Source organism: Hyaena hyaena, unplaced genomic scaffold (assembly GCF_003009895.1).
Source record: "Hyaena hyaena isolate Hyena2069 unplaced genomic scaffold, ASM300989v1 scaffold_1418, whole genome shotgun sequence".
NCBI classification, from domain to species: Eukaryota; Metazoa; Chordata; class Mammalia; order Carnivora; family Hyaenidae; genus Hyaena; species Hyaena hyaena.
The window spans coordinates 308395-333680 of NW_024082057.1; the positions used below are offsets into that span (position 1 = coordinate 308395).

General features: G+C 65.7%; 1 protein-coding gene across 1 annotated transcript; it reads left to right on the forward strand.

Moving 5' to 3' along the window:
* Positions 1-1906: 1906 nt before the first annotated feature.
* LOC120225511 (proline-rich protein 36-like) lies at positions 1907-23340 on the forward strand. The gene is made up of 20 exons (XM_039223693.1): positions 1907-1925; positions 5298-5445; positions 5600-5736; positions 7831-8056; positions 9268-9488; positions 10045-10137; positions 10465-10581; positions 11992-12170; positions 12258-12396; positions 12494-12730; positions 14198-14303; positions 15512-15668; positions 16208-16362; positions 16905-16956; positions 17215-17496; positions 17951-18110; positions 18577-18758; positions 21692-22236; positions 22871-22994; positions 23215-23340. The coding sequence occupies exons 1-20, from the start codon at positions 1907-1909 to the stop codon at positions 23338-23340; spliced, it is 3405 nt and encodes a 1134-aa protein (XP_039079624.1).
* The last annotated feature ends 1946 nt before the right edge of the window (positions 23341-25286 follow it).

Genomic DNA, 25286 nt, shown 5'->3' on the forward strand with positions numbered 1-25286 from the left:
GTACGGGTGACAATGTGACAGCCTCCCAGACCCAAGGAGCTGCCAAAGTTCCAGCACCAGACTGCGTGTCTGTGGCTCAGCACGCCCGGGCCCACTGGGGCCCCGGCGTCCGTGCCGACACGCCCACTGGGCTGCCACGTGCCGGTCCTGGGAGGCAGCCATCGGCTGGGATGGCCCGCTGCCAGACCACACGGCGCGACGCTTTGGGCCCAGCCCACAGAACAGCTCGGGGAGGGTGTCCACAGAGGCCTTCACGTGGTGACTTGGGGACCCAGCTTCCCGCTCGCTGCCCAGCCACCTCCGAGGCACCAGCCTCCCCGTCTTCCTCTGACGGGAGGGATTGTGGGCGCTTGTGGGCTGTTCCAAAGGACGTGCTTCGGTTGTGTGCTGTGCTGTGTGGAAGGCCGGGACTGGACGGCCGAGACCATCAGAGAGGCCTGGCGATCTGAAGGTGGGTAACGTCCACCCAGAAAAGATGGGAAGAGGACCGAGGTCCAAATGCAGAAGACGCAGTGTTTGAGGGCCGGGGGAGGTAGACAGTGAGACAGACTGGGACATGCCACGGCTTCAGCCACAGGCCCACGGAGGCCACGAGAGGGTGTTTAGGAGTATGTTCCAGAGAGAGAAGGAAAAGGGGGCGGCGGCTGGACAGAGTGACAGCTGTAGGGGGGTGTCGAGAGGGTGCGCACAGCCAAAGGGAAGGTGCTGAGGTCTGGGTGGCAAGGACTTCTGGGGTGCAGGAGGGCCTCGCACACCCAGCCACCAGTCCGCCCGCTGGGACCCCGCCACACACCCAGGCCCCGCCTCCAGGAAAATGCAAAGGCGTTGGCCCAGGTGTGAATGTCTTCACCCAGGGGGTGCTAGCAGGGCCCCCTTTGGGTAGGAAATTCCGGGCTGCGTTGAGAACGTGGGTCTGGGGAGACCAGACCAGAAGGGGCGGGGCGGGCGCTGGCGGGGAGGCAGCTGGGTCACTGGGGAAAAAGATGACGGTGCCCGGAAGTGGGAACTGGCCGTGGAGATGGGCAGGTGCGACGGGAGGTGAGGGCGAGGCCACCCCATGCGTGGGTGATGCCCAGCCCCCCACTGTGCCGGCAGGCAGTCGGGCTGGGGCACGGGCAGAAGTTTGCCTCTTAACGGGTTAAATCTAAGGTGCCTTTGAGATTTCCAAGGGAAGCTGTGGGGAGGTGCTGGACAGAAAGCCTCAGGCTCAGAGGGGTGGTCGGATATGCACATCTTCGTGGGCGTCCCCACTGTTTAGACCAGGAGTAATTTTAGGATCCTGAATGTGACCGTGTCAGGGGAGATCTGGGCCGGAACAGAGCTCTGTGTGACCCCAGTGTTACAGGCAAGGGCTGGGGTCCGGGGGCAGGGGCGAGGCGGGGGTCACGGTTTCAGGTGCAGCTAAGCAATCAGGAGGAAGTTTCCAGATGCAAAGGGGACAGGGAGCGTGGGTGCTCTGCTCAGCAGCCATTGTGTGGGGTCCTGCAGGGCCCCGTGGGCCTTGCAAGGGGGCTGGGTGATGGGTTGGAAGCAGCCTGGTGGCCCAGCCTGGAGAGGGCGGGTGGGGGCCGCGGCGGGGATGGCGCTGGGGGCCGCGGCGGGACCTGCGCAGCCGTCCAGGCGGGAGCGCGGGCCAGGAGGCAGCCAGGGGACGTGGTGGGGAGGCGCTTCCTGGGCAGCCCCACAGTGTGTGAAGCAGGAGCGGGGGAGGCGGGGTGGGGCAGCCGCCCGCAGGTGGTGCGCCAGGGGCTTCCACTGAAGAGGAGACGCTCTGGGCGGGGACTCGCAGGAGACACAGGGCACTGGGGCGAGAGCGGGGTGAGGAACGGCCCCGCTTTCCCTCGTCCGGGGAGACCCATGGAGGGGCCCCAGGGGGCGGGGGGGCCCAGCAGTTGCAGCAGTTCGCATGCTGAGCGAGAGCACAGGTGAGTCTGTGACTCAGGGGTGGGGCCGGACCTCCGAGTGGACGCCTGCAGGGCGTGTGCCAGTGTGCCCTGTGAGTGAGTGTGCCTGTGTGTACCTGTGTGTGAAAGTGTGCTTGTGTGTATGCCTGTGTTTGAGTGTGTGTGCCTGTGAGTGAGTGTGCCTGTGTGCACCTGTGTACCAGTGTGGGTGTGCATGCGTGAATGTGTGTGTGCCTATGTGTGAGTGTGCATGTGTCTGTACCTGCATGCCAGTGTGAATGTGTGTGCCTGTGTGTGAGTGTGCCTGCGTGTACCTGTGTACAGTGTGGGTGCCTGTGTGTGCACCTGTGTGTGAGTGTGCTTGTGTGCACATGTGTGTACAAGCATGCCCTGTGTGTGAGTGTGCCTGTGTGTACCTGTGTGCCAGTGTGAGTGTGCATGTGTCTGTGTGTGTGTACCTGCGTGCCAGTGTGAGCGTGAATGTGTGTACCTGTGTACCAGTGTGAGTGTGCGCGTGCCTGTGTGTGAATGTGCGTGTGTGTGTGGCTGTGGGTGGGGGGCTATGCATGTGTTGGGGATGTGGAGATACCAGCATGGCTGGCTCAGTCCTCTGGGCGCCTGCGGGCACGGCTGTGTTCCCCGCCCGCCGCGTCCCCGTCTCCTGCAGGCGTGCACGTGCAGGCACACTCACACATGCACACTCACTCACAGGGCACACTGGCACATGCGTGCACATGCAGGCACACTCACATGGCCCTGTCACTGACTTTCACAAAGCCTGCTAGAGCCCCAACCGGGGGCCAAGTGGCGGCAAGTTTCGGAAACTGAGGCTGAGGGGGGAGGGGTTTCCCCAGGGCTTGGAGAGCTTGATCTGGCCCCGAGCTGGACGTCCGGGCCCGAACCCCACACCCTGGCACAGCCTTGTGTGCCGCGGGCGCCGGAGGCTGGGGCGCTCAGCAGAGGGCCGGCCCCGATGACAGAGCCTGCCTCCTCCAGGTATTAAATGTTTCCAGATCCTGCTCGGCGTGGCCTTCTCTGTCCCTTTGATCCACGCCATTCATCCTGAGCCTGTCTCCTTCTTCCTGTGCATGCCTGCCCTGGAGGGGGGGCTGGAGCCCCTGTGGCTGGGGCCCCCAGAGGTCACCCTGTCCTCCCCCGGCCCCCGACAGAGCAGAGCTGCTGGGCAGGGGCCGGACGCCTGGCTTTGCTCCCCCTTCTCCAGGTGGGGCTGGGCCACGTGGTCCGGGGCCGATGGGAGGGGGCAAAGGGTCACCAGAGGCAGCTCAGTGCTTCGTCTTCAACAGAAGCCCTAGCGGCCAGTGGGGCTCTGAGCAGCACAAAATGCCGGCGCCTGCCCACCACTCTGGAGTCTCCCCTGTAAGGACCACCTCTCTCTCTCCTCGGGCGAAGCCGGGGGGAAAGGCTGCCCTCCCTGTGTGGGGGAAGCCCGCCCCTAAAGCACAATCCAAGCTCCCGGCAGGCAGGTGGGCGCCCTGGGGTCCTGTTCCTCGAACACTGGCCCCTTGCAGGGGGCATTCGCCTTGACCATGGCTGTCACTCAGCCTCTAGAACAGTGCCTTGCACCTGCTGAGACCAGGTAAATGGTGGGTGAAGGCATGAATGAGTGAATGAGTGAACGGGTGAGAATGAATGGATGAGTGAATGGATGAATAAGTGAATAAATGAATAAATAAATGAATGAATGAGGGGATGAATCAATGATTGAATGGATAGATGACTGAATGAAAGAATGATGGATGGTGGATGAATGGACAGAGGGAGGGGTGGATAGGGGAATGGATGATGGATAGAAGGGTGGATAGAGGGAGGGATGGATGGTGGATGGATGGACAGAGGGAGGGGTGGATAGGGGAATGGATGGTGGGTGGAGGGATGGAGGGAGAGAGGGACAAGTGGATGGGTGGTCGATGGATGGACAGAGGGAGGGAGGGATGGAGGGATGGTAAATAGAGGGATGGATAGAGGGAGGGATAAAATGTGGCGGATGGATGGATGGGTGGCGGATGGATGGATGAGGGAGGAGACGAGCCAGCGTGTGTGTGCTGCCTGGGTGGCCGCCCCTCCCTGTTTCTGCTAGTGACCAGAGTGGAAGGTGTGGGGCATGGTGTCCGCCCAGCTCTGTCCCGAGCACCGTCTCCTTGCTGGGGTGCTGGGACTCCGGCGTGTCACCGCGGGCCCGCCCACCCTCTTGTTGCCAGTTCCCCGAACTGGATGCTCTGTGCAGCACCCTTGCTCGGGCTGTGCCCGCCTGGCCCGTAGCCTCGCAGACATGCTCTGGGGGCTTCTGCTGTCACCCAGCAGTCCAGGCTGGCAGAGCTAGTTCTGAACGCCTGGCGCACCCACCTGGGCTCAGCAGCCCCTTCTGAAATGTGCCCAGACGTGCTTCAGCGTCAGCAGAGCCCAGGGCTGTCAAGGTCGCACCGGGAGAACACACCTCTCTGTGAGGGCCGGCCCAGGAGAAGGGACAGGGCCCGGCGGGCACAGCACATTCCTCTGGGCCCCTGGGCTCTCTCTGCCTGGCGGGGCCCAGGGACGTGCCTGGAGCCCTTGAGGACTCGGCGTGGAGATGCGTGCCCACCCACTGGACTCTCCGTCCTCCAAGCGGCATTTTGGCTCAGCGGACTGGGGGCCTCCCCTGCCTCTCTGGCCCTGCTGGGGAGCGGGTGCTGTGAGGGGGTGGTCCTGGGGCAGCTGCAGGGGTCTTCCATGTCTGAGCAGCTGGAGTCAGCCCGCCTCCCCCCGGGCTCTCTGACCCCCACAAGGATCTAGAACCTTCCTTTGCTTCAGTGAGGCCCTCTGAGGTCAGACCCAGCAGGGGCTGGACCAGTGTGGCTCAGAGCAGGAGGAAAGCAAGACAGCCCACTTGTGCCGGACACCCCCTCTGCCCAGATTCCCGGGAGACAGTAGGCGCTCTCTTGGGGACAACGGGGGCTGGGCCTTCTATATGGAGCCGTTCTTTCCTTTATGCACAGACGCCCCCATGGGCCCCAGAGGGGCTGGCTTCCTCTTCACATTCAAGGGGTTCTGGGCCCAGGGTCCTGTCTGTGCCCGGTGCACATAGGCGGGCTTTGTGTGCGCGTGTGCACAAAGGTGGGGGAGGGGTGCCTCTGGAGCCCACCCCATCCGGCCCGTGTGTGGGGGATGCGGCCAGCGAGGTCTCAGGGGTTCGGGCCCAGAGCAAACACCACGCTGGTCTAGATCTGAGACGCGGGGTGTGCGTTTCTGTGCCGCCCACAAGTTTGCGTATTTGCGAGTTTGCGTTTTCTTTGGGGGACACCGCGCTGGCTGTGGCTGGTGGCCAGCCCCCACAGAGGGACGCAAGGTGGCCGGAGGCCTCTCGGACCCCCACACCTGCACTCACATCTGGCCCAGGTTTCTGTCTGCAGCGGCCTGTCCGCAGGGGCCGAGCAGGTGCTTGTCTGCAGCCCCTGATGCCGGCAAGAGCCGCCCGGCCAGGAGCCCTATCCGAGTGGGTCCAGATGGAGAACGTGGTCCTGGAGCCCCAGGCCCGGCTCCTCCTGTGAGCCCAGTGCCATCTGCGGGGCGTGGCGGGGTGCCGAGGCCCAGATGACCGCGGCCAGGCCACCGGTCCAGCCTGGGGCCTCTCTCTGTGGCTTGGGGTCCTCCATGTCCGTGGCCAATGCACCGGACAGCCACCTGTCCTTGCTGCCTAGGCCAGGCCCTGGGAAGGGTGACGCGGGAGGGGAGGAGGGGCCAGGCCCTTCCATCAGACGTCCAGGCCCCACTGACAGGGCCACACCAGTCCTCAGCCACCACCGAGGCCAGGGGGAAAGCAGCCCCGAGGGCAGAGGTGAGGAGGGAGAGTAAGAGGCCCCGGGGACTCTGCCCACTCTCCGAAGCGCAGGGAGGTCCAGCTCCCCACTCTCCACCGGCCTGGTCTACAGCTGGAGTCTGGGGCAGGGACAGTGCCTGAGGGGCCGGGACACCCAGCCACGAGGGGTGGCCCCGGGAAAGGTGAGGCAGTGGAGCCATCCGGATGTGGGAGCCGTGATGGGAGGGCCCGGGCAGCCTCGATGAGCACAGATTTCAGCTCCACAGGCCGAGAGAGATGGCCGCTCAATGCAGGAGCCTGCTGAGAGCAAAAGTAGTAAGCTCCCTGTGGCTGGGAGCAACCAAGCAAAGGCCAGCCAAGAGTGCCATGGGACACCCTCAGGGGTGCTGGGGAATGAGACAAACGTCATCTGGGGTTCTGGGGAAGGGGGGTCCTCCGTCCTGTTCACCCGGAGCGGCGTGCTGCCGTCAGACAGCGGCTGACCCTGAAACGCAGCCACACCCCAACCCTAAAAGAGCTTCCCTGAGTGCCGACACCTCCCAGATGGAGCTGGTGGTCCACTATCCGTGTCACCGGGCTCCGTGGCCCTCGCAGCCGTGAGGCACGGGACCCATGAGCTTGGAGCCTGGCGGGCACCTCCTTCCACCAAGGGCAGGCGGGCAGGGGAGGTGGGGGCCGGGACCGGGGTCCTGGGCTCCTGGGACATCTGTGACAACCTTGGACCCCAAAGGTCATCTCCCTTCTCTTCCCCCACGGCCCGTCTGCACCCCCTCGTCCCCTTCCCCCCTGCGTCCCCGTCCCCCATGCTGCGGGCACCCTTGGGTCCTGGGCCCGGGAGCTGCGTGGCCTCCAGCGGCCCTGCCAGCAGGCCAGCACACCTGATCCTTGGCCTCCGTCTGCAGGGCTCAGGAGCTAGAGGTGTGAGAAGGGCCTGATCGGGGGCACAGGGAGCGGAAGCCCAGCCCTCCCCGGGGGGCCCCAGCCCTCCTGCAGCCCCTCTGCCCCCAGGCCAGACCTGTCCCTGGGCTCCGTCAGCGCTTCCGGGCAGGGAGGTTTGGGAGGAGTCGGACAAGACTGCATAGGCTCTGGGAGGTGCCCTTGGGCAAGCGGCACCCCCCTCTCTCTCCCACCCCCCACCCCCGTGCTGGCTGCCCCACCCTCCCACGGCCAAGAGCGATGCCCGCCAGCAACAGCAGAGCGCCGTAAGGGTGAGGACACCCAGCCTATCCCTGACTTTGTGGGAGCTGCTAGGGGGTGTCCTTGGGGTCTCCAGCGCCTGCAAGGGAGGCCCTGGGGTCTCCCCAGCTTCAGGGCACCGTGGAAGGTACCGGAAGCCCAGGGAGCAGGAACTAGCTGTCTGAAGGGACTGTCTGTCCTGGGGGCTCTGACGCAGGCCAGCCAGGGTGGTGGCATCGGAGTGGACCACAGGGCCCCCTCCTCTGTCGGACGGTGATGAGGAGGAGCGGGGATCCCCATCACACAGCTCCCTCCCGGGACCCTCCCGCCACCAGGAGCAGTCCCCCCCAGGCCTGGTGCTGCCCAGTCCGGGCTCCCCCATTGCTCGAACGAGGAGCCCCCTTTCTGCCGCAGCCAGAAGGCCCGGACTGGAGACCGTCCCTCCCTCGGCAACTCTGGCGTCGCCCCAGCCGAGCGAGGAAAGGATCGTTCCCACCCTGGGGGGCTCAGCAGGGTGGAGGCGGTGCCCCAGGCCCCCATCCTGCGTGAGAACAGGGGGTTGGGCCATTGTGCATCAGGCAGCCCGCAGGTGCCCCCAACCCAGACCCCACAACGGGGACTCCTGGGCCTGGGCGCGAGTGAGGGAGAGCGAGTGGGGCAGGGCGAGGAAGTCCACCTGTTCCCGCTCCCCCCCGCCCCCGGGAAGTGGGGGATTGGGCGTGGCCGAGCCCCTCTGCTGCTGACAACACAGGGCGTTTAATTCAGTAGAGCGTGTGCGGGTCTGTTCTGAGCCTGCGCCCCGAGGGTCGAGCGGCTGTCCGGATGTGGCACCGGAGTCCTGCTCTCCGGGGACAAACGGCTCGGTTATTTGGGGGAGAAATTGAATTAGGGCTAATTTTAGGCCCGGCAAGATCTAATCAGTTTCCCGCCTGCTAGGGAAACGCCGTCTGGCCGGGGCCGCCGTCGGGAACCACACGGTTGTCCCGCACGGTGCTCAGGGCCCCGCTGCCCCAGCGCCCTCCAGGGCGGGGCCTCCCCAGAGCAGGCGCGCCGCTCGGGCCGCCATGGCCCGGGACGGCGTGCCCTTGTCGCGGTCACTGGCAGGGGTCCTGGGCACGCCCCACACCCCCAGGCTTGTCGATACCCAAATGTACATTTTTCGGTCTGTGGAGAGATACTTGAATACCTGGCTTTCCCCCAAAATGTTTGGTGGAAAATTTAAATGTGAACCAACAGAGACAGAACAGTGAGCCCCGGACGCTGCACACGCGTGTCCTCACAGGCCTCCGCACCCGGCCCCGCACTATTTTGAAGCGAATTAAAAGGACTTTTTTTTAAATAAGAATTTTGCGGGGCATCTGGGTGGCTTAGTCAGTTAAGCGTCCGACTTTCGACTTTCGCTGAGGTCATGATCTCGCGGTTCGTGGGTTCGAGCCCCGCGTCGGGCTCTGTGCTGACTGCCGGCTCAGAGCCTGGAGCCTGTTTCAGTCTGTGACTCCCTCTCTCTCTGACCCTCCCCTGCTCACGCTGTCTCTCTCTCTCTCTCCTAGAAATAAATAAAACATTAAAAAAATAAATAAATAAATAAGAATTTTGCTTAGAATTATTTTGCTTTGAAACCCAGAGAAAAAGCCCTGGAAGCGCCCACCCACGCCCGGTGTGAGAGCTTCCTGTTTGGCCTCGGGTTCCTCGCACCGGCCGCCACGTGCCTTGTATCTCCGGCTGTGAACAGCACACAACACCTTGAGCTCACCGCCTTCCGCGCGCTGTGACCCCGTCCTGGGCGCCTGGCTCGGGCAGCGAGGTGCGTGCAGGGAGAGGCGGTCGGGGGCCCTCCGGGCGCCATCGCCGGCTGCAGCCCGAGCCCCTCCGCCGCCAGCTCGGCTCTCAGACCCCCCAGCCACCCGTCCTGCGCTGTCCTTCCTGGGCGCCAGACGGCAGAGGCAGGCCCCCCCACGGTGGGTCTTAACGCGACTGGGTTCAGCCACATGGCTCCCCAAGAGCCGTTCTCAGAGTGGCGGCAGCTAGCGACAGAGATGGCGGGCCCCGTCGTCCCTCCCCGTGTGTTTCTGCATCTGCTCTGCGCCTAAGCACCATCCTGAGGCAGGAAGAAACCAGGAGCAATGGTAGGAAATCCCCGTCTCCCGGCCGTGGGTCCTGCAGGAGACGGAAGGCACTGCTGCAGACTGCAGCCCCCGGCGCCCCAGCACTGAGGGGGGACAGCAGAGGGCCCTGCGTGAGCGATGCATCACAGCACAACGTGGTCCCGACGACCGCCCAGCCACCAGGTCCCCCGGTTCCGCCTCCACCACCCCCGAGCTAATATCATTCAAGGCCCCAGTTGGCCACCTTCCCAGGAGCCCCTGTGCCCAGAGCCCTCTGCAGCTGGGGCGAGCCGGTGCTGCCGGGGCGAGAGCCTGGAAAGAGGTTCCAGGGGTTCTGCCTGGCCAGCACCGCTGGTACGAGCCAAGGTTCTCGGCCTCAGGGCCGGGGGGTGCTGGATGCACTGGGGCCGGTGATCAGCGGGACCGTGCGCTGGGGTGGGACAGCCGTCTCCCAGACTCGGCGTCTAGCCGCCCGGCACCCCTGGGACGGTCAGCCCAGATGTCCACCTGGACAGCGGCCTCCGGGAGCCCGGGCCGGGAGCCCAGCCATGGACAGCTACGGGACCGTCAGCCGAGGGCACAGCGGGCCGCAGCTTCAGCAGGCCAGAGCGGCGGGCAGACCAGGGTCTAAGCTGACGGCAGGGCCCAGGAGCCCAGGCTGGGCAAGGGGGCCAGGACAGCCGTGACCAGCACGAGGAAGGGTGTGACAGTGACCAGAGTGGTGGAGAGAACGTTCCGGGCTCTCACTTTGGCCAGCGGCTGGGCTGCATCCTGCCTGCCTTTCCTGGAGTCTCTGGGACCTTTGGAGCCAGGTATGACCTCCATTTTCCCAGCTGACCCCGTAGATCCCCCCCATCTGGGACTGGATTCCAAGCAGGCATCCTGCCCGCAGGGCCCCAGGATGCTCCCTCGGTGAGGGAGTCGGTGCACGTGTGCAGGGCCTCAGGCTTCCTGGGCCCTGGAAGCCAGCAGCCACCCTTCCCAATCCCCTCGGCTGGCTGGTCGGCTGGCCTGCTGTCCCCGCCACCCCACACCTCTGCCCCAGTTCCCCCAGATGCCGCTGCTGGGGGTGACCTGGAAATAGAGCCCTATCTGGCTCATAAAGTCAGTGTGAAGGCCCTGAGGCCACCAGCCCAGCGTAAAGCAACTGAGTTAGGGAGGAAAGCATGGGGGCTGTGAAGTGACAGACAGGAAGCAGGGAAGCAGCCAGGCCCAGTGGCCGCCCCCTCCTAGCGAGTGGAGGGGCCTCGAGGTCCCGGCCAGTCCAGGGGCCCCGTCCCAGGGATGAGTGGTCTCTTGGGGCTCTGCTCCTGCCCGGGGAGCTCCTGCAGAGGAGCCGGGAGGGCAGCTCAGGCTGCAGATGCCCCACATGCCGTCTCCACCTAGTAGCCTGGCTTACCCGTGCTCCTCACCTGAGCCCTCCCATCGGCCCTCCCTGCCTGTGCCAGCCCTCACCCCTGCACAGAGCTCCCAGGGGCCTGGGCTGGGTCTGTCCTGCCTGTGGACATCCTCTGTGCAGACGTGCAGCCCCAGGCAAGCACGGAGTCCACAGCCACTGAGGGACCAGCCAGGGAATCTTCCGGTGAGTCTGGAGGGAGGGGTGGCTGCTCCCAGGGCTGGTGGGAAGGGTGCACCGAGTCTCCCCGGGGCAGTCGGGCAGGTGCCTGGCCCCTGGGAGGAGGCTGGAGCAGCCCCGTGCTGCCAGGCGCCTGCTGGAGATACTTCCTCCGCCTCCAGCCTGACGCCCTCCCAAAGCGAGGGAGAGGGGTGTTTGATTACGGTCCCTCCTGGCCCCTCCACGGTGAGCCCGCTTCCCAGCCCCTCCTGGGTCCCTCAGCTCTGCAGACGACAGCCCCACCCACATGGGAGAAGCATCGCGCAGTGGCTGCTGCCACGGAGGAAGGAACCCCCAGGCCCTGGACGGGCCCAGGAGGGTGGGCAGGGGCTGACCCGGAGCCGGGGACCAGAGGGCATGTGGGAAACACCAGGAAGCAAAGGAGTGTGGGGTGTGTGGGGATCTCAGGGCGGCTGCTGGGAGCCTCAGAGCAGTAGGCCGGGGGCTTGGCCTGGAGCCCGGGGTGCTGCCTGGCCTCGAACCAGTGATCCGCAAGCACTTACTGGGGCCCCCAGTCTGTGGGGTGGGATGTGTCGCCTCTTCTCAAGAGCCCCTGGGGGACCATAGCATGGGAATCACCTTCCCGGGTGCTGGCCCACAACCGGAGAAGGGGGGCAGGGGCGCGGCGGGGAGGGGCACTGCCCCTGAGGAGGCAGAGACAGGAATGGGCAGGGTGTGCGCTCAGGATGGGGCGGAGACAGCAAACTTGGCCGGGCCCCGGATGTCCGGAGCAGTGGGGACACCCGCTGTGGCCCGTGGAGTTCTCGTGGCTCCTGGCCCACAGAGCTCACGGACATGCGGTGGCCTCGGATGCCAGCCCCTGAACTGCCAGCCTGGACCCGAGCTGGATGGCACAGAGTGGGGGGGTGTCTGCCCTGCCCGGGGTGGTCTCAAGGCTACCATGTCCTCCCAAAGCGCTTGCTTGCTGATCCCGGAGGGAGGCCAGGAGCCTCCGGGAGCTATAAAATAGGGGGTGTGATTGTGAAATGAAGCCAAAACTCTGGAGGACCCCCGACCGCCTCAGGGGACTTCCCTGAGTGTCCGGGAAGGGGGACAGCAGAACTGGCCCAGGGCAAGTGTTGGCCCAGGGCAAGGCCCGGGTGCAGGAGGTAGAGACGGACCTTCACCTGCAGAGGCCAGCCCGATCGTGGATGCGGTCTCTGCAGACAGGTGGTCCACACAGCCGGGAGCCTGCTCCCTGTGGTCCGTGGTGTGGATGGACATCCCTAAAGGGACGTGGTCCCCAGCCCTGCCCGGCCAACCCATCCCGGGACCGCAGGGACATTCAGAGCACATCACTGAGCAGTGTTCTCCAGTGTGGGTGCCATCATCCCCAGGGAGGCCCCCCAACCTCCCTGACCCCCTCCTTTCCCCCAGCCCAAGGTCCTACAGGAGTCCCTGGCCTGAACCCCACGACTGCCGTGCTGCAGACCTCGACTGGCCTCACCGACCTGCCTTCCTGTGCCCCCAGTCCCCTCTGCAGCCCCCAAGCTCTGCCTTCTGCTCCCCAGCCGTCTGGCCACCACGCATCCACTAGTAGCTTCCAACCTGCTCCGGTCTGTGGGTGCCCCGCTGTGTGCTGGGCCGGCCCGGCTGCTCCATGAGCCCCGAAACTGCTGACCTCCTGGGTGCTGAGGGGCTAGCCCTACTGCCCCGCTCGAGACGGCACCGACCCCCAGCCCCAGCAGCTCCTCCCGACCGTGGGCCCACCAGGGCGGGCAGTACCAGTGGTCAGGGGCCCCACGGCCACGGCCACGCGCAGCACCTCCTTGTATCTCCCCAGTCAGCAAAGGCCCTCCTCTGGCCACTGTCCTTGCCGAGCCCACGTCCGCCCCGGGGACCTCGCTCCACCAACAGCCCCCCCTCTCCCGACCCCTAGCCTCCCTCACAGTTGCCCTGGCCCACGGCCAATCTCCCCCCAGGGCCCAGCTGCCCTCACCAGCCGCAGAGGGACTGGGGTCCAGGACCCCCTGCCTGGCAACCATGCTTGGAGGCTTCGGGCCCCTCCCCCAAATCCTGGATTTCGGACTCCTGCCAGAGACGGCTGGGGTCTCAGAACAGCTTGTCTTCTTCTCCCGATGGGACACTCATTCCTTCACAGCAGGACTCATCGGTGGTGAGAAAGGGCCCCCTCCCCTGCCGCCACTCTGGGGCGGCTCCCCGGCCCCACGGGCCCAGCTACCAGGGGAAGTGGCAGCACCAATTTTAAAAGCCTTTTGAAAATGCTTTTCCTTTGTTTTGTTTTATTTAGAAATTTCCCAAATTTTTACCAAGCTAAAGACACAACCACAAGAATGTGTAGCCTGGGTGGACGACTGGCATAAACAGCCCCTCCCCCACTGCCCAGCCTCCCCCCCAAACCACTGCCCCCCAACTCAGCAGCAAAAAAATGCCAAACATGTGTAAGAAAACAGTACTGCAGACAGAGCTGGGGGAGTCCACGCACCCACATGCGTGCACAGACCAGCACACGCACACGCGGGTGCACGTGCACACAGACGTGTACACCAGGACACACACGCAAATGCACACTCTCACTCATGCAGCCACACGTGTACACAGTCGACAGGCACGTGTGCACACTCACACAAATAAGTGCACGCACACACACGTGTACCTGAGCACACACATGCACACACACGCGAGCACCTGCACCAGAGCATAACACACACATGCACAGACAGCACACACATGCACACGAGAGCACACAGCACACATGTGAGCACACACGAGCACACACGAGCACACACGTGAACACACGCACAGCACACATATGGACACACGCACACGTGAGTGCACACACGTGTGAGCACACTGCACACACATGAGTGCACACAGATACGTGTGTTAGCACACATATGCACACACATGGGCACACGTGCACATACATACCACACACGTGCACACATAGCACACACATGAGCACACACTGCTGCAGGGTAGCCCTTTCCCCAGTCACTTCTGGCTGCCAGGAAGAAGTAGCTTGGGGTGAGGGTCAGTCGCTGGATCCACCCCTCCCCCACTGTCCCTGCCCTCAGTCCTTTGTCCCTGTGCCTCAGTTTCCCCTTCATGCTCCCCCTACATCTTGCAAGGTCCTTTGCAGGATCCAGGGGCCCAGGGGCAGCAACCTCTGCAATTCAGCAGGTACAGTCACGTGGTATGTGTCCTCCAGAGGTGCTCAGAGCCGAGGCCCCAGGGTCACTCCAGGTTAAGGTGGGCACCCCTGGGCCACAGCAGACCCCTGATGAAGGGCCTCCTCAGAGCAGCTGGGACTCACAGGGTTGGGAGGGGACAGGCTGGGGGAGGCAGGGACGGGCCACAGAGCCTGGCTTTAGAGCCATCTGGGCGGCACGCCCAGGCTGCACCCCTTTTTTGGGCTACAGGCCCAGAGCCCACACCCCTGAGAAGACCCCAGCTGCCCCCAGGAGCTTCCCCATCCTCCATAGTTAGCTGGTCCCACTGACCCCAGTGGCTGGGGGCCTCCCCAGAGATGTCCAGTTCCTTGGTGGAGGACACACAGCTTTAAGCTGGTACTCTAACTCAGGCCTTCCTGCCCCCAACCTCCCCAGTCACCGCCCTGCAGGCCAGAGAGCCACCCCCCCCTCCAGCTCCGAGCTCCGAGGCGCATCCCGGGAGCACTCCCACCCCCTGGACGATGGTAGCACTCAGCCCCAGGGGAGCGGCACCAGGTGCAGGGGCTGTGGCACAGGGGACACTTTGGGGGCCGACAGAGGGTCTCAGGCCTGAGGTCCCCCCCTGGGGAGGATGGACAGCTCCACTTGGCACACGCCAGGCCGGGCCTGGGGAGCTCTGCTGGCACCGAGACAGGAAGGAGAGGATCTTGGCCTTCCGAAATGTTTACTACATCAGGAAATTAATTCACTACGCACGGGCTTTGGTGACGAAGAATAAACACACACACACACACACACACACACACACACACACACTCACTCACTCGGGACAAATTGAGTCCAGGCTCAGCCTCTGCCTGGCCAGGGTGGGTGGGAGGGCCACGGTCACACACCACGAGCTGGGGGTCAGGCGGGGGGTGGGGGGTGGGCTGCCCCTGCCCACCCCCGTCCCTGGGCCGGGCCCCCGCTGGAGCCGCCCGCCTGCTCAGAGCTGTCACCGTTATACAACCCCAGACTATTTCTTCATTAATGCCCCACCGAGGGGGGCCGCTGACCCGCAGGCTGAGGAATGTGCCCGTATGGAGCCTGGGGGAGGGGGCGGCCGCTGCAGGGACAGGCCAGCCCGCCGGAGGCGCACTGCCTGCCAGGCTTCCGAGGTGCCACCCGCTCTCGCCCGGGCTGGCCCAGGCGGGCCCTGAACCAGGAGCTGGGGCATGGGTGCCGACGGGGCCGAGGTTCAAGGCAGGGCCCCGACGGGGGGTCTGAGCCAGAGGGCAGCACGGATAAAGGGGGGGACGCACCAAGGGAAGCGCAGCCCTCCCTCCTACCCCCAGAGGCCGCTACCTGCCAGGAGTCAGAGCACCAGCCTCCGCCTCTGGCAAGGCCCCAGTCAGCTGCTCATCTGTAAAATGGGATAATCTCACACCACCTGCCAGGCCCACTCAGAGCAAGACCTCAGCCCCTGTCTTCTCTCCTGCCGTCCTGGCCCCTGGCCCCTCCGCGCCCCCCGCCTGTCCCCCGTGCCCGCACGCACACTGTCCCAGCCTCCAAACACGCCCTTCCCACCCCACCCCTGGCTGCCTCCTGGGGGCACCGCATTGCCAGTGTTCCACACGCTCACAGAAGCCCTGAGAAGGACAGACGGGGAGACGCTCATCGTGCAGACGGGGACACCAAGGCGCAGAGGGGACACTCATTCCGAAGTCTGCCGCTCCGCCTCCTGCCAGTTCTGGCCACGCCCCTGGCCCCCTCCTCATGTTCAGGCACCCACCTGCCTTGCCACCCGAGACCCCTCCCCGTGTCCAGAGCTCCAGCTTTCCGAAGAACTGCGCCGTCGCAGCCCCTCGCTGCCCGCGGCTGGCTGGGCGGCTTCCCCAGGACCCTGCTTCCACCTGTCCCCACTGCCGCCCTCACGTCCCCGTACTGGCCGAGTCACAGCTCCTCTTCCCTAAGCCATGAGCCCCAGGGCCAACACCAGCCGCACCGTCCACTTGGCCGGTGCAGACTTGCCGTGGACGCCGGCGAGGTGCCCTCCCCCTCCCCACGCAGCCTTGGGGTCCTAGTGTGGGCGCAGGTACAGCGTCGGGGGTGCACACGGCTCTAGGCCTGGGTTCGGGCGCCGCCCTGGCCTTGCCCGTCGCAGCCCCAAGAGGTGTGCGGTGCTGGCGGGGAAGGACCAGCCCTCGGCTGCTGGGAGGCGTCCCTGCCGTGTGCCCAGCAGGACAGCGACAGAGGCGCCGGGCCGGGCTGGCTGAGCGGGGAGGCCCCACGCAGCAGGCGGCTCTGCCCTCACCTGAGTGTGGCTGCGCCCGGCTCTAAGCCAGTGGGGCTAAGCTGTATGAGCCAGTGCAAGTGGCCGGGGGTCCGAATTGTTGAGGCTGCTGCCCGAGGCCACAGCCCAGCAGCGCCCGCCCAATCGCTCGCACATGCCCCTGCACACCCCCCTTCCCTCCCCTTAGCCCTGTGGCCCTACAGCCAGCTCGGCCAAGCCCTCCAGACAGCCCAAGGCTCCCTGCTCAGGCAGCTCGGGAAGCAACCACAAGGTCCAGAAATGTTCCAAAGCCCCGGCCCCGGCCCTGGCCACAGCCTGCACGTGCCAAGGGCCCCGGATGTGGTGCAGGCCCACCTGGGCAGCCCCACAAAACATCTGGATCCTTAGAGTCTTTGTCCGTGAAGGAAGGTAGTGTGCTCGTGAGTAAGCCCGGCCCACGTCACACATGTGGCAAGGCCACACGTGGATTCATGTGGGTCTCCGTGGATTGGCCAAAGGGGCTTACCTTCCGCGAGAGCACAGGGCCCCTCTCCTGTCTTCCTGCCGAGGGACCTGCCACCTACCGGGGCCTTGCCCCTGCCTCACCTGCTGCCCCTCCCCCATGCTGACCCCATCCCCGCCCGGGTGCCCGGGTCCCCAGAATTTAACTTGCCCCTGGTCCTTCTGGACCGGCTCTGACCCTCACGTAGACACACCCTGCCCTTCCAATCAGGTCCCCACCCGGCAGCCACCAGGACCCCCAAATGTGACCTCCAGCCTCGCTGCCCAGCACCTTCAGCTGCCCCCACCCCCTCAGTCAGAGTTCGATCTTGCCCGGGCTCTGCTGCTCTGCCCTCGGGGTCTCCACCGCACGCAGCCCTCCCCCGAAACCCCGTTCCCCCCAGGGGCAGCACCACGCCCCGTCCCCGGCTCAGCCTAAATGCCACCTTCTCCTGGGTAAACCTGCCTCCTACGCAGCCTCGGGGCCAAGGGTCAGGAAACAGGCCCAGCCGAACCGCGGGGAGGGGAGGGGGCTGGGCAGGCTGCCCCCCATCTGGGAAGCGGGGAGACCCCGGCACCGATGGAAGGCTCGTGCTGGGAATTCATAAACCATCAGACTCGGTGCCAGAGCCGGGAAGGTCCTGCCCACCCTCACACCACCTCCTTTAGGGCTCTTGGACCCCCAACCCTGTGACACGTGAGCATCCACATTAGGCAGGACCCCGTGTGCCCGTGGGGTCCCCCAAGAAGCTCTCCATCCTCCCTGACAGGGGCGCCTCCTCTGGCCCCCGGCTGCCCTCTCCTCCCACGGCCGTGTCTGCCTGGGCCCGTGCCCACCTCCGCCTCTCCTCCTCTCTGGGGAAGTTACCTCAGTTAACTCAGTTCAGGACCGCAGGTGTCAGTGACAGGCGTCGGGGCCTCCTGCCCCCAGTGACGGCCGCGGCGGATGGACCGCGGGGCGTGTGGACACGGCCAGATCTCCAGACCCCAGTGGTGGTAGGAACCTCTACCTTCCCCCAAGCCCACAGGCTTTACCTGAACCCAGTGTGCCGCCCCCATGAGCTCAGACCCCCTCCCGGCTCCCCATTGTTCCAGTGGGGGGGGGGCTTCTGTCCCCCCCCCCCCCCCACAGCCCCGGGCTGCAGTCTGTCGCGCCCCCAGCCTCCTGTCCACGCTGGGTTTGCTGCCTGACGTGCCAGGCGAGCCCCTCTCCTTATGAGCACCCCAGACTCTGGGAAACAGCGCAGTGGGCCCGGCCCACCCTCCTCAGAGCCGAGCCTCCGCCCTCCTGACCTGCATCTCCCCCGCCCCCCCAGCACCCGCTCGCCTGGGGACACCTGCCGGGGGGGGGGCATGGCTCTCCCTGGAGCTTGGCCCTCCAGGAACGTCTCCGACGCCCGCTGCCTTCGTTGCCCAATGCAATGACACAACCCCGCTGCCCTGCCCGCAGGCACAGGGCCGCCTCGTGGGGCGTGGCCTCTCCTCCAGCGCGGCTGCTGGTCTGGCCGCACCCCTGGCACGCTCCTCTGCCCACTCACCTGCTGCCACGCCCCTCGCCACAGTGCTGGACCCGGCCCAGCCGCACACGATCCTGCCCGGGTCTGGTGCAGGTGCCTGCCCCGCTCGCCTCTGCCCCTGTTCCCAGCCAGTGTCAGTGCAGGAGCAGGGCGGGGGGGAGCGGGGGACAGGAGGGTCTAGGCCACAGGACAGTCTGTGGCACTGGCCGCACCTGGGAGAGCTGCCCGATGCTGGCCTGGCCGGGGGCGGGGGAGGGAGGGGTGCGGGACACCAGGCCCTGGTGCCCTGAGGTGTCGCCAGCCTGCCCTCGACAGAGAGGCCTGGACCCCAGGGTCCCTTCTGGCCCATCCCAGCCTCTAAAATGTCCTGCTTCTCCATAAATCAGGACCCGCTGGATTTGGTCAGGCTGCAATTACTCATCCCTACACTTATTGGGCCCCAACTGTGTGCTGGGCTCCAGGTCCTGTGTGCTCATGGCCGCTCTGTCCTTACCCAGAGCCGGGGGGACTGAGGGCAGCCCCCCCCCCAGCATCTGCAAACGTGCCTTCCCGATTGGAGGGCAGCCTTCCCCGGGCCGAGGTGGCCTGCGTTCCGAGGTGCGCGAGTGTGGGGCAGGAGCCAGCCCCGCGCCCGGCACCTCAGACGCTGACGTCACTGACCGCTGGGGGCAGCCAGACAGGAAGCCCGCCCAGCGCCGGGAGGGAGGGGCCCCAGGCTCATCTCCCAGCCCCCTCAGCACCGTGAGTCACGTGGCACCCCAGGTCCCACCTGCACACCCCCCCATCCTATGGGCCAAGTCATGGCCCTGGGGACAGCTGCCAGCCCCACGGGCTCTGCTGAGCCCCCAAGGCCAGGTTTTGGGGGGGCAGTTTGCCTTGGGGTGAAGGGCAGAAGTCCTTCTGGATGCCTGTGGCCACCAAGCGGGGGCTGGGGGCACCGGCACCGGAAGCTGGTGACAAGGAGCTGAAAATGCTGAATCTGACAGATCCCTGCTCCCCACTGAGCCTCACAACAGCCTCCACGACCCATTGTACAGAGGGGCAGGTTGAGACCAGAGGAGTGAGGTGCTTTTCCAGGGTCACACAGCGCCAGGAGAGACCCTTCCCCGCCGGGACCCCAGCCTCCTCGGTGTCCCACGGGGGTTTCTGGCATCTGCATCATACAAAATGGAAGGCCTTATGGGACAGTCCCGTGTCCTAACCCTGGTCTCAGCCGTGATGACTCAAAATCTACAAAGCCACTGAAACGAAGGAGCATTATTTTTTTCTTGGCTGAGGAATTTCTTCAAGAAGTTTGTTTTTGGCAACGAACTTTCAATTATCAAACCAAGATGTTACCAGATTGTGATGGGTGGATGGGTGAGTGGACAGACAGACGGGTGGGTGCACGGATGAGGGCACAGGGAGAGGGAGGGGTGGGTGGGTGAGGGCACGGCTGGGTGAGCGGACGGGCACAGACATGACGGCAGGCGTGGACGCGTGAGCGGGTAGGTGGGCAGGTGAGGGGCGTGGGGGTGCACGGGAGGATGGACGGACCCTCGGACGGCCCTCTCTCTGCCGGAGGGCTGTGGCTGAGACGGCGCCCTTCTCCCCCGAGTCCGTGGCCTGTGCCGTGACTCGCAGAGACACACACGCAGAGTGGCTTCTCAATCCCCAAATAAGGTGGACAAAGTCCCCTCTGGCGGCCCCGGGAGCAGGAAGCCGGGTGGGGTGGGGGGCCCTGCCCCCGGGGCTGAAGTCAGTTCCTTCTTTTCTGAACAATGGGCCTGGCCTGATCCTTGCCCTCCTCTGCCTGCTCCGCCCAAGCCGCCTCCACCTCCGACGGGGTGCGGGGCGCCCGGGAGCCGGGGCGGGGGCGGCGGGCGGGCAGGAGCGCCCAGGCCCAGGGAGGCTCACAGAGCCCTGGCCGTGGAAAGGTGCCGTGCTTCTGGTCTGGGGCCTCAGCCTGGCACCGGCTGCCCCCAGGCCCCCGCGGAGACTGGCCTTCCCGCCCGGGCACAGGAGGGCCAAGTGATGCCTCCTGGGAATTTTCCTGTGCACCCCCCCCAGCCTCCCCGCACCCCCGTGGCCAGGCTGGACCCGATTCCTCCCGCAGACCACCGGTTGGCAGGAGGCCGGTGGGCTGGGTAGAGTGAATTCCCGCCAGCCCTGCCCAGATGCCAGGGGAGGATGGAGGGTGGGACGGGAAACCGAGTCAGCGCCCGAGCACGGCTCCTCTGGTAGAATCACCCTGCTGGCTATCTCCTGGGCCTGGGCCCGGGCCCGTGCCAGCAGGGCAGCCCCACCCCTGCCCCTCGGGAGAGGGGACCCTGCCCCAGCGAGAGTGGGACACAGGACTCCATCGCAACCTGGGCGAGGCGAAGCCTCCAGCAGGGCAGGGGCCTGGCAAGGTCCAGGAGGGTGGCAGAGAGGAGCACAAAGTCTGCGCCCAGCTGGCCCGGAGGGGGCTCAGGGGACCGAGGGTCACAGCAGACATACCCTGTGGACACACGCGGCCTCAGGCCCTGCTGGGAGCAGGCGGCACTTCCTGCCCGGGGTGGGCTGTGCGAGCGAGCGGGTGGACATCTGTCCCAGTGGACACGTGGGGGCACGCACCCCACATCTTCCCTGCCACACTTATGCACCCACGCACACGCACACGCGCAGTGGGCCTCCCGGGTCAAGGCCTCCAGAGCTGTCCTTCCTCGGGGCTTCAGTGACTGGGGAAGGCCCAGGCCCCCGGCCCCGAGTGAGGGCGCCAGGGCCCCGAGCCGCCCCAGTGGCCGCGGGGTTTCGGCCTGCAGGGAGCCGCACGGCCCACACAGCACAGCCTCCCGCACCTGCTAATCTCCTCTGATCCTGACAACCTCAAGGCAAGGACAGCCTTGGGGATCTCAGGCAGCCCAGAGGGTGCCCAGAAAGGGGCCCGTGGCAGCCCTCACTCCCCCGGGCGCCGCACCCAATGCCAGGACCCGGAGAGCCCGGGCAGTGTCGCGGGAGGCCCCACACGGGGGAGTCCCGGGGGCCCCCCAGCGTCCCCCCGGCCGTCATGCGGCTGCAGGCCCAGCCCGTTGCTAGGATTAGGGCCAGGATTAGCCCACCAAGTTTCCAGAGCCCCGCGTGTCGGGTTCCCCGGTGCCATAGAAACCTGGCTGCACTCAGGGGGCAGAGGTGGCTCCTGGGTGGGGGGGTCTTTCCTGCAAGCTCAAGCCTCAGCCCCTCTCCCAAAGGGCCCGAGTACAGGGACAGGCCTGCCCCGGGCCTGGGCCCCCGGCCCCAGCTCTGCAGGGCGCCCTCTTCCTCAGAACTCTATGCTCAGGGAAGCAGTAAGTTTCCAGAGCCAGCTGTTTTCCAGACATTGCAACAAAACGAAGCCGAGTCACTCTGTGCCTGACGTGGAAAGAGAGCGTTCTTGTCTCTCCCCACACCCTCTGTGAGGCAGAAAACACCAGCTGCTTTATCCTGCGGCCCAGAGCGCACCTTGGGGCTTCACCCCCAGGCCCAGCCAAGGGCTGCCTCCTCGGAGCCCCTCTTCCCGCCCCCTATCTCCCCTGAGGCAGCCAGCACACAGGGCCATCGGGGCGGGGGAAGCCCTGGGAGACCCCCCCCCTTCACCGGCAGGCTGGCCTGAGGAAGGGGTGCCCACAGTGGGAGCGGGGACGGCATCAGCAGCCAGGGCCCCACCCCTTCCCCAGGCAGGATCCAGCCGTGTGCCTGGGGATACTCAGCAGCAGGCCCACCTACAGCCCCGTCACAGACGTCCCAGTCCATCGCAGAAGCCGAATCCAGCCCTGAGCCCCACCTGCACCCTGCAGGGTGGGCTGTGCCCACTGTCTCTCCCCCTGCGCCCTGGCAAGTGTTTGGCGCAGACCTGGGAGCTGCCCGGGGCTCCTGCGGTCCTCGGCAAGCGCTCTCAGCTCCACCATGAGCCCAGCTTCGGGGTCCAGCCACCACCTCCCTCCTTGGCACCCCCACTTCTGCCAGCTTCCACCCTGGACACCTTCAGTCTGTTCACGCAGCATCCAGAGGGTCCCTCAGCCCCTAAGCCAGACCCTCCACTAAGCCCTTGCCTCCAAGAAAAAGCTGCATCCTTCTCAGACCTTCCTGAACCTCATCGGCCCAGTCCCCTGGCGTCCTGGACTGCGCTCCAGGCCACCCCTCCCTGCCTGTGGGGCCTCCTCACCACGGCCCGGAGGCACCACACTGCTGCTGTGCACACTCTCACCCCAAAGTCCATGGGGTATCTGCTTGGAGTTGGAGGGGTGGGTGGATGGGGGGATGATGGCTAGATGGAGGGACGGAGGGATGATGGGTGAGTGGGCGGATAGAGGGGTGGATGTAGGGATAGAGAGACAGATGGGTGAAGTCACGGAAGGAGGGGTACATGGATGGAGGGATGACGGATGGAGGGATGGATGGTGGATGGAGGGGTGTAGGGAGGCATGTACGGAGGGGTGATGGGTAGGTTGGTGGATGATAGATGGATGCATGGATGGATGGATGGATAGATGATGGTGAATAGATGGATGGAGGGAGAAAAGGTGGGTGGGATAGAAGTATGAAGGATGGGTGGATAGATGGGTGGAGGGATGATGGATGGATGGATGATGGATGGAAGGATGGGTGCATAGGTGCATCCTGCTCGAGCTTCTTGGCCCTGACCTCCCACTGCCATCACCTCCAGCCACACACCCACCCCTGGCTTCTTAACCTCCAGAAGCTGCCCCTGGTTGGCCACTCAGAACACTGTCTTTAACTCTTTCACTGTCGCCCATACGAATAGACCCGACCCTCCAAATGATGCAGACTGTCCTGTGCCGTCACTACCCAACTCCGTATCCGGTGCCACGGGCCCTCCCCGGCCTGCTTCTAAGAGTCTTCATGGAGACAGGCCCCCCTGATCCTCTGAGCCCCAGTGCAGGGCTCCCCACCTGCTCTTTCCTGACAGGCCCCAGCCCCAGCAGCCCCGGGCTGCACGGCACCTCCTTGCCGGCTCAGGTAAATGGCCAGCAGCGGCCTGGCCAGCACAGGGCATGTCCTGGTCCAATGCCTTCCAGCCTGTTGGTATGGGGCCCCTGCCCCAGTCACACTGCGTCTGCATGGGGTCCTGCGCTCCCGTCCCCAGCTGGGGGTCCAGCATTGAGAGAGAATGAGGTCCACGTGGGGGGCACAGGGACACAGGCGTGCTGGTGAGGGTGGCCGTGTGCCCTGCGGCTAGGTCAGCGGCCTGCGCCTGATCCCTGGGGAGATGTGCGGCCTGCGGCCAGGGCTCCAGGACTCCTCGCCCCCCGCTTCCTCGTCTAAGCCCACCGCATCCCAACCCCCATCATCTGATTCCTCCTGACCTCCCTCCACTAACACCCTTCCCAGTCCACCTCTGTCCCAGAGAGGGACTCACTTCCCCCTACCTGGGGGCGAGCCCGTGCGCCACGCCGGGGAAGCAGGGTGGGCCAGAGCTCTCTTAGGCTGGCTTCGGGGTGTCAGGTGACCCCTGGACCCCGATTCCAATCCGGCTTGGACGAGAGGTCTGCCCTCGCCGCCACCCCAACCCCACCAGGATACGAGTCACCAATCACAAGGATGGGTGAGACCGGGGTCCTTGGGTGGGAGGTCATGACATCAGTGGAAGGGGAGGAAGGCCTCCCAGTGCTCCCTGTGCAGCCACGCCTCTGCACCCCAGCCCGGAGGACGCCCCTCAGGGAGGACCACACGACCCCAGCCCGGAGGCCAAGGCATTGGAGAGATACGTTGGGGGAGAGCGGGGGCACCAGGGGCCCATCCGCCAGCCTCCCTGGGCTCAAGCCCCTGGGGGAGGGAGGGAAGGAGGGAGGGGGAGGAAGGGGAAGATGGAGGGAGGGAGGGGCTGGCCTGGAAGTCCGGGCATCCTGTGCTCCCTCAGCTCGGTGGCTCCCGCCCCTGCTGTGGGCCTTTGGGGACTTGCCCTCCCTCGGCCCGCCTGGCATGGGGAGCCCTGCTCCCCAGTGTTGAGCTGTGGATGGGACCCTGCTGGCCGCACAGCGGACCGAGGGTGGCTCCTCCCGGCCTTGCCCTGAGTGAGCCTCCCCGAGGGGCACCGCCAGCCCAGGCCCTGGGCTCAGCCGGCCGCGGTGGCCCCCACCGCCCTCCCCCCAGAGCCCCTGGCTGGCGCTGCCGAGCATTTGAAAGTGACGCCTTCAGGGCTGCGGGGCTGGAGCCGAGCGGATCATTTATTTTCTTATTACACTGAAAAACCCAAACCGAGAAAACAAAACGATTAGTTTCTGGTCGGAACAGCCGCCCCGCAAGGATGGGGACTCCCCGCTCGCCCGCTGGGCGCTCCGGCCAGTGACCGCCGTGCAGGAAGGCGGCCGGGTCGCTGACACAAACAGGAGGAGCTGGGTTTCCCCAGGAGCCGGGCTGGGCTGGGGTCCCCGGGGCAGGGGCCGTGGAGACAGCCGGCCGCGAAGGTTTGCAGGGAAGCGGCAGCGGGGCCCTGGCCTGGGCCTGGCTGGGGGACCCCAGGCTGTCTGGTGGAGGTGGGCTCTCAGCGCCTGGCCCATGGGCTGCCGCGGGGCCCCCGAACACCAACCGCCCGAGGGCACGCGAGGTTGGGCTGGGGCCCCTCGTGCGGCCAGTGGGGCGGGTGCGCGGCTGGTCCAGGCCAGGCCTCCCGCAAGCCGGCCGGGGGCGGCGGTCCGCAGAGCCAGCCCGGGCCCGGCAGCCCAGCCACCGACCTGCTTTCCCTGCGCGCGGATGTGGTCGGATTCAATCCCGGACTGGGTAGAGGTGAGGGGGGAGGGGAAAGGCTGTAACAGGCTAAGGGGGAGGTTCGAGGGGAGCCCAAGTCAGAGGTGTGTGCAGCTGAGAGCACAAAGCCTTGGCCAAGCCCCTAGGGAGGCCCCTGCATGGGCAGCGGGGGGCAAGTGGGCTTCTAGGACAGCTGAGGTCAGCGGCCAGCAGGCAACAGTCAGCCTCGGGTAGCAGTGAGTTCCCTGTTAATGGGAGCATGCAAAGAAAGGTTCGCATCCAGAAGCCCTGGGCAGAATGACAGGGCCACCTTGCCTGTCCCCCACACCCCCTTTCAAAGCCCCATGGAGACAGGGGCTGGGCCCCCCTTGGCGGGGACTGCGTGCCAGGCAGTGGTGCTGGGGCCCGTCAGACACACCTCGTTCAATGCTCAGCGTGCGGCAGGCCCCAGGGTGGAGCCCCAGGTGCTTGTGAAGCGGCCGCGAGTGGGGACGGCTGAGCAGATGTGCCACCGAAGCCCGTGGGAGGGCCTGGGCCTGAGCCAGGGGCTGGGCCACAGGGGGC

Excerpts from the sequence above, each read along its gene's own strand:
- LOC120225511 (XM_039223693.1), top strand. Across the intron at positions 9,489-10,044 it reads CGCCCGGCACCCCTGGGACG|TTCCCCCAGATGCCGCTGCT; the intron begins GTCAGCCCAGAT and ends CCTCTGCCCCAG. Across the intron at positions 12,731-14,197 it reads CACAGCAGGACTCATCGGTG|GCCAGAGAGCCACCCCCCCC; the intron begins GTGAGAAAGGGC and ends ACCGCCCTGCAG.